General features: G+C 38.6%; 1 protein-coding gene across 1 annotated transcript in view; it reads left to right on the top strand.

Annotated features, from left to right (window-relative positions):
• LOC124124336 (multiple epidermal growth factor-like domains protein 10) overlaps positions 1 to 22,988 on the top strand; it is a 135,489-nt gene that overhangs the window by 110,547 nt on the left and 1,954 nt on the right. The window contains exons 4-10 of the mRNA XM_048400475.1: positions 2,737 to 2,880; positions 5,212 to 5,352; positions 6,560 to 6,700; positions 6,827 to 6,970; positions 8,326 to 8,472; positions 9,558 to 9,695; positions 9,987 to 10,124. Of these exons, the coding sequence (XP_048256432.1) occupies positions 2,737 to 2,880; positions 5,212 to 5,352; positions 6,560 to 6,700; positions 6,827 to 6,970; positions 8,326 to 8,472; positions 9,558 to 9,695; positions 9,987 to 10,124 (993 nt within the window). The remainder of the gene's footprint in view (positions 1 to 2,736; positions 2,881 to 5,211; positions 5,353 to 6,559; positions 6,701 to 6,826; positions 6,971 to 8,325; positions 8,473 to 9,557; positions 9,696 to 9,986; positions 10,125 to 22,988) is intronic.

Here is a 22,988-nt window from a genome sequence, read left to right as displayed (position 1 = left end):
TTCAGCAAGATTCAGCCGTCCAAACACTGTGGAAATGATTGAATGTCTTGTATATTTGTGAAATACATTATTCTAAATTAAAGAAATGACTAATTTGCAGTTTATGATACAGCACATAAATGGTTCGATCAAAATTAATCTTTGTTAGCTCTTGACATTAGGGGGCGGTCGGGTAGCCTAGTGGTTAAAGCGTTCGCTCGTCACGCCGAAGACCCGGGTTCGATTCCCGACATGGGCACAATGTGTGAAGCCCATTTCTGGTGTCCCCCGCCGTGATATTGCTGGAATATTGCTAAAAGCGGCGTAAAACCATACTCACTCACTCACTCACTTGACATTAGAAAATTATATTGCTATGACCGACGATTAGTTGTTTTTTGTGCAAGATTGGATATCAGCTACCATTCGTCAGACCTGCGGATCTGAACCTGATAGATCATCTGTAGCATGAACTCGGTAGACGTGTACGTTAACGTAAAAAGACGCCACAGACACTTGCACAACTGACCTACGCGTTGCAGGAAAGATGGAGGATAAATTCACTGGACAGAATTCGTTGATTTATTCAGTTTGTGCTGATGGGGTGTAGAGCAGTGATAACAGCATATGTTGGTCACCGGGATTGATCGGAACGCCCTCCTCTCGGATTTTCATCCTTGTGTCTGTCAGATGCACATTTAAATGAACATTTCAAAGTTAGTCTAGGTATTTCCGTTTTCGAGTGAGTGAGTGAGCATGGTTTTATGCCGCTTTTAGCAATATCACGGCGGGGGATACCAGACATGGGCTTTACACATTTTATCCATGGCAAGATGGAACCCAGGTCTTCGGCGTTGCGAGCGAACGCTTTAACCACTAAACTACCATACCGCCCCTTCCGTTTTTCGAAGAGTGCATGTTTCTCATTATTTATAACTTTGCTAAAAATGCAAAAGTGCACTATTCATTATAAATTTTACTTGGAATGAGTTAATGTATTACTTGAGAAAAATATAATATATGTCTTTAAGTTATATTAGATAATGCACCATTTAGGGGAAGTTATTGACTATCTGGCCTAGAGTTCAAAGGTCTGCATCGGCGTCTCATTGACGTCACTAATGTCTATAAATTTCTTGTTGTGGAATGTTATTCCATTCTGCAAGCAACGTAGTTTCAAGTTCCCGGACGTTTTGAGGCTGATTCTGACGGCGTCTTACACGTCTGTCAAAGAATCCAACAGAAGTTCAATTGGATTCATGTCCGGACTTTTGGTTAGCCAAGGCATGACAACCACGAGGCTGCAGCCTGCCTGCAGTAAGTACCGTGTGATGCGTGTCGTGTGACTTGTGGAGTCGTCATGCTGAAACGTCATGTCGGCGTTGGCGTTCGCGTTTAGGTTAGGGACAACATGATGAGCAAGAATCTTATCTCTGTAGCGCATCGCATTTAGATTTTTCAAACGATAAACATGACAATTAGGCATATCTCAGGAAAATATGTTGGTCAGATTCATATTATGAAACGAATTGTTAAGATTTTCATCATTGCAAAACATCTGGACCTATCAATGACCTAATTTTAAGCATATATTCCAATATTCCTTTTATAAATTGGATATAGATAGCCAAGGGAACATTTTCGATCAAACCATACAACAGAATATAGAAACCCCAAAGCATTCTTGTACAATCAAAAGGAATAAAAAAACTATTTTGTAATATACTTGGAAAATAGTTCATTGAGTGTTTGTTGTGGCGAGACCGCCTCCGTGGTCTAATGGTAGAGCGTCCGCCCGGAGAGCGGAAGGTCCGGGGTTCGATCCCCGGCCGCGTCATAAAACGTTAAGAGATGGTACTTGTTGTTACCCTGTCTGACGCTCGGCATTAAGGGGCTATAACAAGGACTGGTCGGCTCGGAGTCAGTATACTGTGTCTGAGTGGGGTATTCATGTTAATCTGCGGCATGGTATCTCAGTGGGCTAACACTATAAATCGGCATCAATCCGGACTAGTACAAGCAGCAACACACACACACACACACACACACACACACACACACACACACACACACACACACACACACACATGTGCATGTCCGTCGATATATAAGTGCAATAATCTTGGACGCGACGTTAAACCCCATTTCACCTCACCTCACCACGTTTGTTGTGGCGATAGCTTTCCGTCTTTGTTACCAGAAAAGATATGTTACGGAACAAGGGCATGCATCATGGATGAGGAATACATGAGGCTTGTCATCACCACATCTTGAGGGTCAGACACAATGATGCCCTAACACGATCTTAAGTTAGTCAGAAGCATTGTGTTTTTGTCCCGCTACGGTTGACAGGTATTCTCTTAACCTGGGGAAAAGAAGTCTTTATTCTGAAAAAAACAATCCTTTTCCTATTCAGTTTACAAGAGATATGTGATGATTCAATAAGCATGGGAAGCCCCGCTGTTTTAAACAATTGTTCTTGAAAAGTGACACTGAAATACTATAGGATTGACTTCATGTGTTATACTTGAATTGCTAAACAAATGTGCACCATTTTGATTAGATGGCTGTCATCAGATTTGCTGACTCAGTATGTTTAGGGAGGGATGTGCGTCTATGTAATCTAAGCCGAAGTCAAAGTGTCAGCATTTTTAGGCACTTTGGAAAATGTCTGTTTTCAGTTTTGTATGAAAATAATAAGCTGGTAGATAATCGTGATTAAGACTAACATTATGATTCGACTATTTATATTTCTAGTATGTGCCTCTGGCTATTATGGAACCAACTGTGACCAACGCTGTGATACCCGTAACTGTAAATTCAACTCTAACTGTGATGTGGTACAAGGGCAGTGTGTTGGTGGTTGTGCGGCTGGATATCAAGGAACAGACTGTACTCAAGGTAATAGTCAAAACACCATGTTACTCTTGCGTAGAAGTTGTATGACCAAGGTTGCAGTATATTCACGACCTCGGCAAATTTTTGAAGAAGTTTTATGGGAAACACGTGGATAGCATTTACAAACTTGACGCATCAGTGACGCATCCCTATGTTGACTTGTACCATGCCTTCCCTCCTTTTTTTCAGGTGAACAGTTAACTTTTCCCATCACGTATTTGTGACGGATGCCGACGGTGTGGCAGGATACGCTCACCTTCTCGCGAACACCTCTTATCATCACTATATGACAATGATTTATATAAACATGTTTGTTGCTCTGTTGTTTTTGAAACCGAACTGTTCCTTTTGGTCTGGGTCATACGCAAACCCTTAATACGCTGTTACAGACATTTTCATGATGCATGAAGTGGTTTGTTGGTACGTCTTTTCGGTGTGAATGGGTTTATTCATTTTGAAAACATGCCCATATTACCTGCTGTAAGTTAAGAGCTCAGTAGCAGCAGGTTCACACCAGAAACAGTTTTCAATAGTAAATCAATATCTTTTTGGCCCCCTCGTGACATGATTTAGAGGGTATGAATATTTCTACAGTTTGTATCAAAATCAGCACTAAAATAAATCGTACTAAAACGCATCATTCAGCGATCACACAACGAGGCATGTGAAATAAACATAGTAAATAATTCCTGTTTTGGGTGCCACACCATTATGTGTATTTGAAGGTAACATGCCTGGTGCAGTGTACACTGATATTCATTCAAGAGGGATCCCTCCTTCTACCAGCATAGTGAGTGAGTTGGGTTTAACGCCGCTTTTAACAGTATTCAATATATATTACGGCGTTCTACCAGCATAAGTTTTGTATGGTGACGGCTGGATATGACAGCAAGACAATGATTTAAAACATAGAGCGAAGCGTTTTCAGGAATGGTTTAACAAGTAAATGTTACACTCCTGCAATGGCCCAGCTCCAGTCCGGACCGGAACACAGTTGAAAATATTGGGGGAATCATGAAGGACAACATCAATTAAACAAATCTAAAACAATATATGCGTTATGAAAGCAGGGTTGGTGAGATATTGAGACAGCATGACTCTTTATTGTCTAACTTCCTTCATAGGCAGTATGTCTCGTCGCAATGAAGCATGTATTCTGACAAAATATGAAACAGTTTGCTGTTTTATAGCTTTAGGTAAGCTGTGTTTGTTGCACAAACTTATCTCTTGGCCTGTGACTTGATAAATATATAATTTACAATGTTCTCACTCTCATTATTTAATACAAATAGAAGCTTAATTTTTTTTTGCATAACGTTAAGAGATTAGAGTGCAATTACGTCAAATATGAATAGGTACGTGGGTTAAACTAGGATTCCATGTAAACGAAAGCTTCCAAAATAGGCCTAGGCTGGATATCCAGGGTACAAACATTGCACTTCACACATCCGCTGGTCCTGATGTAATGTGAGATGAGCTAGGCATGCTGATATAGAATAAATACCTTCAAGAAATTCCCATAGTATGCTGGATTTGGCTAGTGTTATACGAGACTGTTCCAAACTGAGTGACAACTGCAATCCAAATCAATGTGCAGTGTGCTTCATGAATGATTCGCTGAAGCAGTGTGATGGTTTCAATTGTGTTGAGAGCGCTTTTCAATAATTTTACAAACTGATCACGTATACCACCACCATTTCTGTTCGTAGTATAGTCACGCAAACTGCGCTTAACTATACATGTTAATATCCATTGTTACCATAACAGCCAAATATTTATATCGCCTTAAATCTTTGATAGTCATTGATTGTGATTCCGACATTCAAGTTGAACAATTGACTTCTCTTTGCATGTGATTGTGATGGGTGCCACCGGTGGGGCGGGATACGATAACCTTTTCGCGAACACCTGGTATCATAGCTATTTTATAGTGATTCATATACACATGTTCATGGTGTCGTAGGAATCGTAAAAATGACTTTGCTTTATGCAGAAATTTCTACTGGTTATGTGTTAAGGGTTTTGTCGCTTTATTTGGATAATGGAAGGTGTACAACATATTTCATTTTGAGCAATGGGACATAGATAATAGCTGATAGCAAATTCAATAAAAAAACACCCTTTGTATTGTTCTTTGATATAATTCCTTTTGCATGTGTTTATGCAAGTCAAAGTAACACTGGTGAAATGTGGTGTTATGACACCGTATCACTGCTGAATTAACCAGTCTAGATTTGATAATTACAACAATAGGTTTAACTACGACTTAATTCGGAACAGTGAAAGTAATTGGTATTTGACTGAACCAGTTAAATAACTGATCATTTATTGCAGCATGTACGCCTGGACTTTATGGAGACAACTGTAGCAAGAACTGTAACTCCCGTCACTGCCTCTACACGAGCGACTCCTGTCCCTCTGACACAGGGGCGTGTTCAGGGTGCCAACAAGGGTGGACTGGACCAGACTGTACAGGTGTGTTTTTGACGTGGATGAATCACATAGCCCTGTTCTAAAATCGCGTTTTACAGTAATCATTTTAGTTGAATAGTCTACATCTGCATCACTGCAGAAACCAATATTTAACTAAATAACAACATGTAGACTGGCAGGCCAATGAATACAAACATTCCAATTATATGTGACAATACCTTGTGCTTCTCGACCGGAGCAAAATATCTTTATCGTCACAATGAGAGGGGTGATGTCACACACAAGTGTAGATGTATACATAACAAGGCTTGCTTCATTTTCTTTAGAGTTACCGCTTAATCGGTTACGAATCCTTCGTTTCAACTTCACAGCATAAGAGTCTGATGTTCATATTATGGTCAACATACCTTTAAGACTTGTTCTGACTACGGTACTTTCATCAGCCAGTAGTAATGTAAGAATGATCATATCCCACAACATGTATCTCTGTGCTCCAAGGAGTGGGGTCATTCGGAAACAGAGGGTGATGTCAGGGCGATGCTAGGATTTACTCAGTTATTAGCTTCTAGTGTTATGCACGCTATGATTCTGCGCAGAACATTTTACGTATCAGTTGTTTTTTTATTCATATCCTCACTTACATTCTGATATCAGAATGTCATTCAAACCATTTAGCATGTAGAATTCCGTGCATTTGATAAATGCAATAAAATTGCATGATGGCGTCAATAAACTTTAACTTGTTCACATGAAGAAATGTTTGGTAATGGAGAATTCAAATGCATGTGAAGCCTTGTAGTTGTAGCATAATATATTTTTCCAACTTTCTATTCAATGGAAACGTGATAGAGTGAATGTCAAAAGATGCTCAGTATCAGTGACCTTCCTGATATATATCTAATTAATATTTTTACATAATTGACAAAGTGGAGTTATTGCGTGAAACGTCTTACATCACTTAAGAAATCACAATACCACCTACATGATTATGACAAGACAGTTCCATTTGAGGCACAGGTTGTCAAGTCGTCTAAAGCGCAACAATTCGATGTAGATAGTTGCGCCCCTTTGCCAGATTTGTCCTCAGTGTGTTTCGAAGGTCTGTCAGCACCACACGTGAGGTCATTGGTAAACGTGTGAGACCTACATCACTTCGGGCTTTCTCCCACATCATGCAGACACACCGCGATATAACTGATTTGTTCAAAGCTACGCTCAACTGAAGTTTTTCACTCATTTTATTTACCAGCATGCACTTCTGGGTATTACGGTAGCAACTGCGGACAACGCTGTGCTGCACGTCAGTGCAAGATGGCCTCCAGCTGTGATGGACATGGACAATGTGTCGGTGGATGTGCGGCTGGATATCAAGGAAGAGACTGTATTCAAGGTAATAGTCAACACATCAGATCGCATGACAGGTGCAGGATACGCTTACTATGGTTTGTATGTACTGCGATAGAAAGCTGGCTGGTAATCGTGATTAAGATTATGATATAACAGTTTAATTTTCTAGCATGCACATCTGGGTATCATGGGACCAACTGTGGTCTACGCTGTGATGCACGTCACTGCAAGTCGGACTCCAGCTGTGACGCCATACAGGGACAGTGTGTGGGTGGATGTGCGGCTGGTTATCAAGGAACAGACTGTCTTCAAGGTAATAGTCAACATAAGATTGTATGACGGGTGCGACCGCTTTGGCGGGATACGCTTACTATTTCTCGAAGACCAGCTATCATCCCTGCTTGATGTAGTCGGAATCGTACAATGGGCTCTGCATTTAGTAGAGATTTCTTATGTTTATGGAAACGTTTTTGTTGCTGTTATTAACACAACCTATTTTTTTCAATTGGTTTTATTTAACTAATTCAGCGAGTGTGTTGTTCTATATTGCCACCAGATGTATTGCCTTCATACTTACACTGTTCCTTTTTTTCGCGTATAAACTCAACATCAGGTTTCAAATGTTCCAGCCTTGATCACAGATAATTCACATTTTGCAAGAAGTCGTGTGTGGGTACTTCTTTTCAGTATGCAAGGGGCAAATACATTTGAAGAAACGCCCATATCACCCACAAACATTAGAGTTTGGTGACAGCTTGTTCACTCTGGAAGCGGTTTTCAATATCAGATTTTAGATATATTAAGTAGACGCCTGGTCATTCATGAAAGTAATGCACGGACTCTCTTGTAATATAATGGCTGTGAATATGCTTGTTGTTTGCCAAACTGGCATAACTGCTTGAGTATAGGTTTTTGAATTCCTTTCTAATTCCTTTGTGTAAATTCATGGAGCACTTCAGTTACCAGCAGCAATTTTGACTGATATACAGACGTACTTCATGTTGCGTGTACCTGATGCACTATGTGATGTGGTATATTAAAACAATTCGCCATCTGCCACATGTAATCACACGGCTGGGCTGTCTTCTGATGGCGGTATCAGTGGATACAAGGGAGATGACTGAATGCAAAGTATGTGTATTCTCTTGTGATTAATGAATTAACGTATTGCGTTTTGTGTCTAATATACATGTGTGACAGTTAATTTAATCAGGAAAGTAGATAGATAACACCCTTGGCATTGTCAAAGAAAGACAACATCTAACAAAGAATTGCTTCTTGAGCTGGACGCACGGGTGTCCTTGTGACATCTTTCATCGAGTGTGTGTGACGGGGATGGGGGTAGGGTGGTGGCATATTTCTATTTTTACAACATTGACTCAATTCAAGGACTTATTATTAAGGATCTTCCAAACAACAACAAAATCACAACATATATATTTCGTTTGATGGTCATTTTTATACAGCCACCCAAAGTCGAAAACAAGCGATTTTAGGGCAACTTTAAAGTTTGTCTGTGTAGCAAGAAATATGACTATGTTTGAATATTTAGACGCTCTGTGTGTGATTGACATAAAGTTAATGAATATGCAAATCGGTGTATACATGCTGTCTGTCAAAATTAAAACGTAGCCTGAAGCACATTAGTTAGCTAATCACTAATTTCAGGTTGTGGTCCTGGGAGTTATGGAGAACGATGCAGCAAGGACTGCAGCAACCGTCGCTGTAAGACACCATCTAACACATGTAATCACACGACTGGGCTGTGTTCTGATGGCTGTATCAGTGGATACAAGGGAGATGACTGTATGCAAAGTATGTGTATTCTCTTGTGATTAATGAATTAACTTATTGCGTTTTGTGTCTAATATACATGTGTGACAGTTAATTTAATCAGGAAAGTAGATAGATAACACCCTTGGCATTGTCAAAGGAAGATCTGACAAAGAATTGCTTCTTGAGCTGGACGCACCGGTGTCCTTGTGACATCTTTCATCGAGTTGGGGGGACATATTCAATTTTCTGACACCAAAGTGACATACATATATTATATATACAAATATTACTTCTGCCATCTATTATAAACCAATCTTTCAACAAAAAAGTACATCTTACCTTTAATTGTCACAAGATGAGGATACAAAATAAGCTATAAAACTGCGGTGCACAGTAACCTTTTTTAGAGTGGCTCAAGGCAAATTGAAAAGATATTGGCAATACCTTTTCCGGAAAATGTTCGTGGCTTCGTGATTTTGTCGGAATCATAGAATCGTCACTGCTTTTAGTGATTGGGAAACGATGACATGCATCAACCAAGTCAGCGAGCCTAACCACCCAATCCCATTAGTCGCCTCTCACGACAAGCATGGGAAAGTGAACGTAAGAAAGCGAAAGCAACAATCTGCAGCTGTTGCTACTGGAAAGGCACTAGACTATTTAGAAATTGAATGGTCAATTTTAGATGCATGAAAGCTCTGAGCATTCTATGCATTAGTAACAAGTCACAGATCAAATACATGGACATTTTATAAAATATTATTTGGACATGGAAACAAGTTTCGAATTTGAAATGTGAGCCTCTAGGTACTTTGGTTGTAAAATGACATTCTACGTGAATATTAGGGGCCGACCATTTCTTATACAAAATAACTTCCAGCCCAAACATAAATTGTACGTTTGGCTTGCTGGATGTTTAAGAAACAGATGAGTTATGAAAGTAATAATGTCTGTTCCTCACTTCACAAAAAAATGCTTTAAGGCAGTGACGGAAAATCCGAATTCTTACATAAATTACAGTCCCAGTCCCCCTCTTCCCTCGTCCACTTCCCCGAATATGATGGATCGGTCCCTCGGTGTTGATGTGCTAAGATAGGACTATTATTTGCTCTGTGCTATTCCAGTGTGCCCAAGTGGATCGTATGGCATCAACTGTGAATCAACCTGCGGCCACTGTGCTGATAACAACACATGTCATCACGTCAATGGAACCTGTCCAGGTGGATGTCAGGCAGGGTGGCAACTTGACCTGTGTCAGACAGGTGAGTCAACCATCAATAAGTAACAAATGTGCTTAGTCTTACGTTTAAAATATATTTATGAGCTGTCTTTTGTTTTATGTTTTCATTGAAATTAAAATAGGACGCCTTCTTCACACACACACAATGTAAATATTTCTGATTTTATTAGGCGTAAATATAACGCCTTCCAGTGTCTCAAACTCCCGAGAAAAAAAACGTTTGAATTGTCAGATCCACTCTTACGAGTAATCAACAACCCAACTAGGTTATGTATAATGGCTGCAAATATACAACTGCTTATTTTCGACACAGGTTGTGACAATGGTAAATTTGGTGTGAACTGTGAGAGTGACTGCGGCCGCTGTAACGGGACATGTGATACTGTTGACGGAAGATGTCTCTGGGGTTGTGCTGAGGGATACATTGGTTCCCAATGCGCAGTGAAGCTTGGTAAGATATATTGTATAGCTCATCATAATAAATAAATGGTCTCAACCTCAGAGATGAGCAGCAGGTTACAGGGCATCAGGAATTTACTACATTTCTGGGCATTTCTAATGAAATGTCTGTGACTGTATCCGACGGTATGCTTACACACATTAATTACAAGCGAATCTGAATTTTACCATATATTTAGAAATTTCACAATTCTGATTGGTCAATCAGAGGTTGTCAAATCACAATACACCCCCTTTGATTTGGCGCTTTTCTATATAAGACGCCATATCCCTTGCCTCACGATGAGCGATATGACGTCTTAATGGTTACGTGCGGCGTCGAACGAAAGCTTTACAAGGCTTGCTTTGTTAAGGGGTGCCAACCTAATTTGCTTAAAGGCGGTTGTCGGTGATTCCATGATTCAGATCGACAACCCATTCAAAGCACTGGATGCAACACATGCCGCTTCACTCTGTATATTTGCTAACACCAAAGAGTTCGCGTTGTATTTCGTCATGGTAAAATAGAAATAAATAAACTGAGTTTTCAGTGTAGAGCTAGGTTACCTGTAGATGTTACCGCGCTAAATTTAACATTCAAAACCTTACGGTACACTTTCGGTTCCAAATTAAAGTGAACGAGGTTAAATATGCAGGTAACCTAGCCCCACATTGAAAACACAATATCTTAACATGATATACGACTTTTCCCTTGGCTGAGAGGTCGGTAACATGACCGCAGTATCTTACCGTCAAGCCTTTTTCACGAGATCATAATCTTGAAAGGACACTGACAGACTACTTGTATATTTCTTGGGAAACCATTGAGAGTTTCCAAGCACGAATACATACTCAAGCGGTATTTCTTTGCATTTAGACCTTTTAGTCTTGAGAAAAGTCAGAGAGTTTGAATGCATGATCGTTCACAATTATTCCCGCTACGACCAATCCTAGTGATCGAAACGAAATGCACATCCAAACTGTCGTTGTGGCGTGTCCAGACAGATAAATACAGTCTACAGCAATCTATGAATTTGCCTTAGTATTTAGTTAACACGTTTACAGAAGACAGAAGAAGACAGAATTTTATTCAGTAAAGAAGGCCACATGACCCATAGTTACAATATATTTTGGATGCGCTCTATTAGCTAATAGACCTCAATATAAATATAGAAACAGATAGCATACTGACAGTGATGGGATTATATAAAGTGTTATATAAATCTGACAAACTAAGATTTTCCAGACGCTTCAGTTAGTTGTTTTCTTTTCTTAGTACAGTGAACCCTGAACTATTTCAATTAGTGATAACTGTAAAAATACTAGACATCCCCTCTGATACTGAAAATGGTATATAGAAATCTGGAGAAATAATATAAAATCTCACTTTGATCTGATGTACACAACATATTTATAGTAACAAATGATTTATTCTTTTTTCTCAACTCCTCTAGAAAAACCTTTCGGCTATCTTCATACCTAGGACATTGAAATATAATATGATTTTCATCCTCAAAAACATTACAAAAAAAACAAATTGCTTCTTTATCCTCCTTAACACATTTACCTTTTCTAACATTCTGGATTCCAAATGAATTAAAACCACTTCTGAATTTTAACAACGCTCTTCTAAATTTAGTTACATTTATACAAACCACATATTTTTCACATTCTAACAAAGATTTAAATGGGGAATAAAAAAACAAGCACTTTCTTTTGTTCCACATCTGGATGCCAATCCTGTGTTGCACAATCCAACACGCTTTGCTTAAATATGTTTAGAAATAACTGCTCATCTCCCACTTCATGCGATACCCATACTACTCCAAAACCATAAAAACATAATAAATTTCTAACATGAGTGGCCCAATTAGGTTGTTTCCTATCACAACAACTTCTTAGCATTTGATAACACTGATATGGGTACCTACTTCTGGACATTGCGATAAGCCGTAACCAATATTTTATACATTTGACATAATATACAACTTTAAGTGGACGTCTGCCACATTCTCCATAGGCTACTGCATTTGGTAACTTATAAGAAATATTCAAAATAAATTTACAAAACTTTCTATGAACAATTTCTATACTCTCCCTCTCCATAAAACCCCATATTTCACTACCATATGTAAGAATTGGCATAATTTTCTTGTCAAAAATTTGAAATGAATTTTCCACTGGAATATCACATTTCCTTATCAAAGACCTTACTGGGATTAATGCTTAACTAGCTTGCTCTGATAATACTTTACATGCTTTAGTCCAAACAACCTTTGGTGTTACCATCAACCCCAAATATTTATAAAAACTTACAGTTTCCATTTTAACACCATTATATGTCCAATTCTCATATCTAGAAAGTTTACCTCCATTCTTAAAAACTATTATTTTGACTTATCCATATTTAACTCCATTCCCCACTTAAAACAATAAACAGCAAGCTGATCTTATCGCTTTTGCAATCTAAGAGGGGTGTCTGCTACAAGAATGAGATCATCAGCAAAAAGGAGAGCAAGAATATTGTACATTTCTTCGGATATAAATATACCATCATCAAAAGACTTGCTAATATAATCAACAAGCTCTTTAATGAATATGGAGAACAGCAGGGGACTTAATGTACATCCCTGGCGAACACCAACAGTACAAGAAAAATATTCTGATAATTTTCTACCACCATTAACTACAACAGCAGATTTCACATTATCATACATACTCTTGATAACATTATACAACTGTCCATGTATACCATTTTGTAACAATAAAAATAATAACTTATCATGACTAACTCTATCAAAGGCTTTCTGAAAATCTATGAATGCGCAATAAAATTTTCCCTTTTTGCGCGTTATGAATTTCTGAGCCATAGACTGTAAAATAAAAATGTTATCACAGGTGGAATGTTCACGTCTGAAACCACCCTGGTATTCACCGATAATTTGATGAGATTCAACAAAATACTCCAACCTAAAATTAAGTATTGATACAAAAAATGTACTCATGGAATTTAAAAGAGAGATGCCACGAAAATTATTGGGATCACTAACACTGCCCTTTTTTAAACAAAGGTATGATAATACTAGATGTCCAGGCTTCTGGAAACTGTCCGTTGCTCAATATCTGATTAAACAATAAAGTTAAATAAGGGGTTAAGGTATTGACACCACATTTAAAAAACTCATTTGGGATACCATCATCCCCTGGAGATTTGTTTGAATTTAGATTTGTTATAGCTCTAGTTACTTCAGATGCTGTAAAATCTGCCGACAATATATCATCACTATTAGTACACATAAGGCAATCTGTAGCATCATGAACTGACACAACATCAACAACTGTCTCAGAAAATTACTTATCAGCATAAACTTCCTGGTTCAACAATTCACTAAAGTGGCTTACCCACATATCTGGCTCTATCTTATTAAAAGTTGCTTGTTTATTGGTGTATTTCTCAATAATTTTCCAAAATGTCTTAATATCTTTATTACCAGCTGCCTCGGTCAGATTATCACTGACCTTTTGTTTGCACAACTTTTGTTTCTTATTACATAAAGCTTTAAAACTTCTCTGAGCTTGCTTATACTGAAGAAAGTCCTCCTTGGTAGATGTTCTTCTTAAATCATTTAACAATCTATACTTAACCTTTTTAGCATTTACACAATCTAAATCAAACCACTCTGGCTGCTTATATAATTTACAAATAAATGCCTTACTCTTCATTTCTGAACCACAACAACTCAATACCGCTACCAAATCACTGACTGCTGCACTAATATCAACATAAATATTTTGAGAACTTTCTGAAAATCTTCCATTAACTATAATAATATCTTGGGTTTTACATAAATCTAATAGCTGTTTTCCATAGTTATTTATTATAGTGTCTTTATTCAACCTTCTAGCAGGACGAAGCCAGTTCTGCGTATAAACACTCTCATCTAGTGGAAGGAAATCTATGCTGTCATCTTCAATAATATCTGTATCTATTCCAGTCCTGGCATTCATGTCACCACACAGTATTATTTCCATATTGGTATATTCATACTTTAATGTAAATATCATACTATCCAAAAGTTCAATGCCCTGATCATTACTGGACGACTGCTCAGGGGGTATGTACACACCTAATAATACAAGATATTTATGTCCATCAAAAAACGGCTTCTCTGAAATGAGACAGACGCTGTCAGCCCACTCAGAATGTATTCTATGGAATAATTCTGCAAGTAGCTGGGATAAATATATTGCCACTCCTCCACTATAACGCCCTAAACACTTCGGCGTTTCTCTCACAAACTGAAAACACTGATAACCAAGAAAAATGTCAACAAAGTCATTTACATTTTTTGCCCAGGTCTCTGTTAAACAAAATGTCTAAATCACTGAAGACAGACATAAAGTCATTGTCACCCAGCTTGGTGTATAAACCCCTCACATTCCAAGTTAGAAACGTCCATTCCTTTATGAAATTTGTTGACTATATCCGAAACGCTAGTGAGAGTATTAATTCGGTCACGGCCTCCATTCTAGCTGCCATTGCCATGGATACTTGCCACAGTGGTGGAAATAGCAGCAGCATGAGTTCCAGAATCCTTTGGCTCATAGGAAATCCTAGCTAGTGCTCTAGCATTGTTATCATATTCGAACGCAACTTTGTCTATGATCAGCCTATCTTGTGCAAGAAAAGCTTCTTTCCCCTCTTGTCTAGCAGCTACAAGGAATGGAACAAGCAATCTGCGTCGATCTCTCACATGTCTGGAGAAATCTTCTGAAATGTGATAATTCTTGTTATTCTTCAACATTTGCCTCCCTGCTCTGTATACTGAGTCTTTCTCGCTCTTACTAAGAAATTTAGCGATCACTGGTTGGGGATTCTGTTTAGTTTTAAGTCTGTGCACAGAATCAAAATAAATTCCCTCTGAATCTATCTTCAATTCCTCACTAATAAAAGTCCTTAAGTTCTCTTGACATGTGGTCACATTTTCTTCATTTTCTTTAGGAATACCGAAAAACAATAAATTATTTTTTCTTGAGTAGGCATCTTGCTTACTAACAGTCTCTTGTAAACGCAAAATACATTTTGCTTGCTCATCCATGCGTGCTCTCATTTTTCCATTTTCTTCCTTAAACTCATGTAACACGTTTACAATCACCTTTCAATGATTGGCCAATTGATTAATGATGTCTTACACTTGTAATCGCCACAGGTTCATTGGCAACTTCGGATTTTTTTTCTCGTCACGTTTATCGTGTCTGCCATTTTGACGTATTGATGTAAGCGACCTGTATTGCGATGAGCTGTCATTGTGACTGACTTACTGAGGTTGTTCGTAACAGATCTTTCTTATCTAGTTATAACATTATTTGAATATAATAGCTATAAACAAACTACAAAAGATGTATCTGTAGAACAATGTAACGTACATACGCTCATGTCGCCTCTCGTTTTGAGGAACTGCTTCATTCCGCGATACAGATAGATGGCTGTTGTATGGCTGCCACTTTAAACGTGAAGTCAAACGTACTTATAAAACTTATAGAATTACATCCTTCGGGTACAAAGTAGTGATATAAACCATACGAAGTGACTTTCACTTTGCGTTAGTTCATTAGCGTAAGAACCTTTATAGAGTGAGGGCCAAACATTGTATGAAACTCACAGCAAGCTCCATATCTACAATGCTGACAAGGATTGCGCTCATAGTAGCGATGTTGTTGATTGACGGATGTATCACACTAGAACTTAAGGGACTTTGCGGCGCAACTCAAACTTTTGCTGTATGCAATTCCGGTCGTAAAATGTACAATAATTCATTTTTGCTTCGATATCATCATGTTTCTGCGGGCCTCAAAGTGACCAGGTATTCTCTGTTGGTCAAACTGGAGAAAACTGGCGACAGCACTGTCCAATCACTCACTCATGCATTATGAAATAGTTTTGTTAAAAATGTCCTTCTGGAAATATTGTCGCACATAGGACCAAATTTGATATACAGAAGCCGTGATGATATTACATCTGATTAGATTTGATGTTACTTTCGTCTTAGGTCATTAGTCCTTAGGTCCTTAATATGACAAATAATGAAAGTCTCATGAAAATGTGCTTAAGAGAATGATCGCCATACACTATAACACATCATCATCCCGACCCATACCATCTGCAATAACGTCATTCCATTAATCTTTCAAACATTGGGATATAGATGAGTGAGTGAGTGAGTTAATTTTAAGTCACATCGGCAATATTTCAGCCATATCGTGACTTGAACAAGTTATGCAGTTATATTATAGATTTATATAAAAGCTGTCAACGAAGGACAGTATAACAACCAGCAATATATCACAGATCATAAGTGTAAAACTAGTTTTAGAGCAATAAAATGATTTGATTACAGCAGACGACACATTATAAAAACAGGCTATTAATCACCAACAACTAAAGTTAGGCCACCATACTAGGGACCAAGGGGACTTACAGTACCTTAGCTACCTACAAGGTTCCCTAGCAGGATTTACACCATTCCTTTAGTTATTGGCGAAGGTTGACGAGATTAGCCGAAAATTAAAATATACAAATATTCTACGTTTAAAAACAGTGATAGATAAATTACTTTGAATGAAGTGGTCTAACATATCCTCTCAGGGGGACAATAATTTGACACTACTTTAACCCCTTCGAGGATATAGCCACTTACAATCTCAGTTAATTATTCATACTATCAATAGTAAAAGTTATTTATTTATTTACAATACATAGTCATCAAAATTTATCTATCAATTCAATTTCCTGTAAAAAAGCAAGTATAAAATGTGGACTTATCTGATTAAAAAGATCCCTAATGGATGAGACTTTGAAATACTTATCCCTTGTGATGGAAAAATCAATACAGTCAAGCAGGACATGCTTGACCGTGATTCTTTCATCACAAGGGATACAGAACGGAGGATCTTCACCTTTTAAAAGATATTCATGTGTATATCTCATGTGGCCAATACGACATCGCCGCAAAATGACTTCTTCAAATCTGGACTGACAACCCAAGTAGGTGTAGCCAATAGTTGGTTTAATTTCATGCAATTTATTTACACCTGCTTGGGTGTCCCACTTCTTTTGCATAAGGTCCCTGATGTAACATCTAATAAAAGGCTTATAGTCACTGTATGGAAGAAGAAGTGGTGTCACAGATTTGTTGAGAGCTGCTTTTGCAGCAGCATCAGCCATGGTGTTACCAATGAGTCCAACATGGCTTGGTAACCAACAGAAAACGATGTCATATCTAAACGATAGTTTAGATCTAATAAGGGATCTATACAGGTGAAGTAAGGTTGCCAGATCCCCACCCCACTTAGTATTTGCAACAACTTTTAGTAGATCAAGAGCCTTCAAGCATTTAGTTTTAAGATATTTAATATGAGGGACAAACGTCAAGTGGCGATCAAAAATAAGACCCAAGAACTTGGTCTCCTCAACAACCTTGATGGGGGCACCGTTTAACAATAGTTCCGGGTCTTGATGCTGTCTATAATTTCGACAAAAATGAATACAATTTGTCTTTGCTTTAGAAAATCTAAAGCCATTTTCAAGTGACCACTTTTGGATTTTATTTAGGCAAAGCTGCAGTTGCCTTTCTATTGTACGCATGTTTTTGCCACGACAAGATATGTTGAAGTCATCTACAAAGAGTGACCCATCAATTGAGTCATTCAGTACCTTGGAGAGACTGTTAATTTTAATGCTGAATAAAGTGACAGACAAGATACTGCCTTGTGGGACACCCTGATCCTGATTGTAATGATCAGATAGGGTTGAACCCACACGGACTTGAAATTGTCTGTCGGTTAAAAAACTGGATATAAACTGAGGTAAACGACCTCGCAATCCAAAATCATGAAGATCTTTTAAAATGCCATGCTTCCAAGTTGTATCATAAGCTTTTTCTAAATCGAAAAAGATAGATACAGCATGTTGTTTATTTACAATGGAATTTTTTATAAATGATTCTAAACGCACAAGATGATCAATGGTACTTCTATTTTTCCGGAAACCACATTGTATATCTGTAATGAGATGATTGGTTTCCAAATACCAAACTAATCGATTGTTCACCATACGCTCCATAGTTTTGCAAACGCAGCTAGTGAGAGATATGGGACGGTAATTTGATGGATCTGTATGATCCCGTCCAGGTTTTGGTATAGGGACTACAATTGCATCATGCCACGAAGGAGGAAAAATCCCTGATGTCCAAATATCATCAAATATAGTTAAAAGTGTCTGGAGACATGATTCAGGCAAGTGGTTTAACAGCTGATAATGAATATTATCACTTCCAGTTGCAGTATCATGAGCTTGCCCAAGGGCGGTATTGAGCTCATGTAGTGAAAATACTTCATTGTAATCTTCACCATTATCAGAGAGAAAATTAATCTTTTTCTTTTCCTGTTGTTGTTTAAATTTCTGAAATGTGGGATCATAGTTGGATGATGAAGAGTGCTTGGCTAAAGTTGCACCTAATTTATTTGCTATGTCGGATTTATCCGTTAATATATTATTACCATCTTTGATATGTTTAATGCTGGATTTAGAACCCTTGCCTTTAATTCTTTGAATCATATTCCACACCTTAGATATAGGTGTGCGTGAATTGATTCTAGAGACATAATTTCTCCAAGACTGACGTTTATTCTGTTTAAATGTTCGTCTAGCCTTTGCACTATTTATTTTTAAATTATTTAGATTATGGACCGTAGGGTGTCGGCGGAAAAACTTTTCTGCCTTTTTCCTACGTTTTCTGGCCTGTTTGCAATCATCGCTAAACCATGGTTTGCGAATGTGCGGGTTCACAGAGGATTTAGGAATGGTTTCATCAGCTATGTATTTCAACTGTTCAGAGAACATCTGAATAGGGTCTGGAATGTTTTGAAAAGTTTCAGGTTTCAGTTTTTCAAAACAACGGGTATGAAATAAGGGCCAATTTGCTCTATTAAAATTCCACCTTGTTGAAGGTGGCTCATCAGTTGGAAGAATAGTTTCTAGTAATGTGGGAAAATGGTCACTTCCACACAGGTCATCATGAACGGACCAGTCAAATTCATTCAGTAAATTGGCATCTGTAAGTGACAGATCCAATGTTGAATAAGTTCCTGTTGCAGGATGTAAGTACGTGTTTGAACCATCATTAAATATACATAAATTATTGTTTGTTATAAAATCTTCAAGGACCGTGCCCTTAGCGTTGGTATCAACACTACCCCACAGAGGGTTATGTCCATTGAGGTCACCCATGATGACACAGGGTTGAGGGAGTTGGTCAAATAAAGACTGAAGATCAGCCTGCTGAAGGGGAGAAGATGGTGGAATATACAAAGAGCAAAGTGTGAAGGCGATGTGAAAAGTTAGCCGGACTGCAACGGCTTGAAGATTGGTGGTAAGAGGAATTTCTCTATGGATTATGTCCTGTCTCACCAAGATTGAAGAACCACCAGTGGCTTTTGCCCCTGGAGGTGAGAAGAGGTTATACATGTTATATTTCCTGACATCACATTTATCTGTGTTCTTAAGATATGTTTCTTGTAAACACATAGCTGATGGTTTAAAATCTTGAATTAAAAGCTGTAAATCATTAAAATTATTCCTAAATCCTCTACAATTCCATTGAATTAAGTTGTACGATTGAGTCATGGTGGCTCAATCGGTGAACGCTCACGTACACGTGAGGAGGAAGGACTCCTACTACTGCTCTGTGACGATGGGGTGACATCCATGTCAAGAGCATCAAAGGAGTTATGAACAACTATCTCTGAAGATGAGGAGTTCCTGGTTGACTGTTTTTTAAGAAGTTTTTTCCTTTCTTTCCTGGTCAAAGGATGAATGTCTGGTTCTACAGCATCCGATTCCTTAGTGACAAGCACTTCAGCAGCAGACACTGTATTGTCTGGTTCAGAGAGATGCACAGTTTGGGTGGAAGATGTTTTAGAAGTTATGCTGACAGGTTGATCTGACATTACCCAGGACAACTCTGTCTGAACAGAGATTGATGAGGTTTGTGTAACAGGACGAGCAACAGCTGCAGAATATGTTTTATTTTGTGACGTTGGGGGAGATTTGTTCTCAACAAGCTTCTTTGCCTCATGAAATGATATGTTATTTTCATGTTTGACCTTTAGAATTTGTGATTGGGTTTGCCACACAGGACATAACCGTGAAGAAGCCAGATGTTGTCCTTTACAATTTGCACAATTTATCTCTGCATCACAATCGGTGTTCTCATGTCCACCGCCGCAACGTTGACATATCGCAGAGTGGTTACAATATTTGGAGCCGTGACCAAACTTTTGGCACTTGAAACATCGAAGTGGATTGGGGACATACACCTCCACTCTGATGTTCAGATAACCAGCTTTGATAGACTTAGGCATTGTTGAAAGTGCAAAGGTAAACAGATATGTATTGGACGGGATGATGGCACCGTCTCTAGATTTCATAGTGAAACGCTTCACTGCAGTCACACCTTGTGTTTTTAATTCATCTGTAATGTCTTGCTCCGACATGTCGGACAGGCAACGAGCTCTGTCTCGAACAATGCCTCGGCAAGAATTCAAAGTTTTGTGCACGGACACAGCAACCTCAATATTTGCAAATGTAGTTAAAGATAGCAGGTTGAGAGATTGCTGTCTCCGTGTACACTCAACAAGAAGAGAGCCACTGCGAAGACGCGTCACATTCTTAACTTCTCCACAAATTCCAGATACAGCCTTGGAAATGGCAAAGGGATTAAGTTTGATTGGTTGTTTGTCAGCTGCTTCTATGACAATAAATCGGGCCCATGAATCTAAAACAGGAGATGAATTATCAGTTTCATCTAGATCGACATGTCGTCGTTTGGAACGGTTTGAACCAGGGTATTGCTGAGCCATGATGAAAGAAAATAATTCAACACCCCTGTTCCCCACCCACCATGGAGTGCCAAAAAGGCGATGTTTTATTGCACCGGATCTCCAACATGCAAACATCAGGGATACAGAGGTGGTATACTCCAGTAAAAACAACATGAATAGCTGAATTTGTCTACCAAATATAATGCCAGGCTGGTTCGGCCCATGACAGTAAATTGGAGACAGACAGAACTCAGAGGTTGATAGTACCAGATTGGCCCATGAGCCACCGCCTTCTGGCATGGGACTCTAGGCAAGTTGATTTCATACATTAATAACATATACACATACCCAACATTCACATACATGGAAATTGCAATATTTGAATATGAACATGTTTCATACACAGGGCATGGCGTGACCAGCCGATTGATAGAACCGGGCCCATTCTACCACCCGTCTAGGCGAAGTAAGGGTCAAAGTGGTGTATTGGGCAAAGGAACGCTATTCCTGGAACCAGTGCCCTCAACCACCAGAATCCCGTCCTCCGCCGACACAGGGGCGCAACCCACGGCAAACAGGTTGCCCAATTCGGTCGCCTCATACGACCAGCAATGGGGTGCTGTGGAATTATTCTGCCCCGGTGGGATATAGATGAACGCGGACTACTTACAGAACATTTTCGACAACACATTATCCCAAAAATCAAGGAAACCCACAACCATCTCGTGCAAGCCAAAAGAATAAAATACTTTTTAATATATGTTTTTAAATATTAATAAATTTGAGTGGGTTTTATTCAAACTAAAGATCAGGATCTCATTTTTTTTGCATCTTAAGGCAGTTTTGAAACAAGGCTGCTTTATGTTTTGTATTTAATGCAATAACAAATCATTGATGATCATGATTAAGATTACCATCTTATTGACCAGCATCCAACTCAGGTTATGAGGCTGGGTTTCAGGCTGGAACAGACTGTGCTTAAGGTAGCAGTCAACACATCACGTTACTGTCTACGAGCGTCAAAGAGCGTCATACGACAGCAGTCAAAGCCTCAGCAAAACTTACATAGTTTCATCTTGAAGATATATTGAAGGCAATTCCCTCCATTGACTTGTGCAATGTGTTTCCTTGGTCTTTGTTCAGGTAACAATTGACTTGCCCCTGCATGTGTTTTTGACAGATGCCACCGGCAGCACGGGATAGGTCAATTTCATAACTTTAATGTACGATTATTTACATAACCTGTAATGTTCAATCGTGTGTATATAACTGATTGAGCGATTGTTGCACAGTTGATTTGTTATTAGCATGAATTATAGTGAGTGAGAGAGTTTGGTTTTACGCCGCTTTTAGCAATATTCTAGTAATATCACGGCGGGGGACACCAGAAATGGGCTTCACACATTGTACCCATGTCGGGATTCGAACCCGGGTCTTCTGCGTGACGAGCCAGCGCTTTAACCTCAAGGCTACCCGACCGCCCCTATGAATTTTAGCTAAAATGGATAGAATTATCATATATAACAAATTCCACCCATTTTAGCTATAATAACGGTAACGCAATTTCTCAGGGCATTATCATTTGCAGAAGCCTCGGTCCATTCAACTGCCCTCCTTCGTCGGACAGTTAATGGAAGACATCGGGCTTCTTCAAATGATAATCCCCTGAAAAATAGCGTTACCGTTATAATAATGCATATTCATGTATATTGCATTCAATTTCTCACAACATTGCCACAGATAACTTTCATGGTGCAAGAAGTGGTTTGTGGGTTCTTCTGTAAGGGTATATGATTTTGAAGGTTGTCCATAGGTTCAAGCTTGGCTACAGCAAGTTCACACAAAATGCAGTTTTTAATATTATATCAATAACTACATGGTCCACTTTTGACTTGATTTAGGAGGTATTACTATTTCAAGAGTTTACGGTAAATCGGTTCGGTAATACTGACACCATGTACCAAAAGCTTAACAACGTTTTAAGTAAGATGCCTAG

Source organism: Haliotis rufescens, unplaced genomic scaffold (genome assembly GCF_023055435.1).
Source record: "Haliotis rufescens isolate VD_foot unplaced genomic scaffold, xgHalRufe1.0.p SCAF_2, whole genome shotgun sequence".
Classification (NCBI taxonomy): domain Eukaryota; kingdom Metazoa; phylum Mollusca; class Gastropoda; order Lepetellida; family Haliotidae; genus Haliotis; species Haliotis rufescens.
Note: the sequence above shows the minus strand (reverse complement) of the source record. Positions and strands in the feature narration are given on the sequence as shown.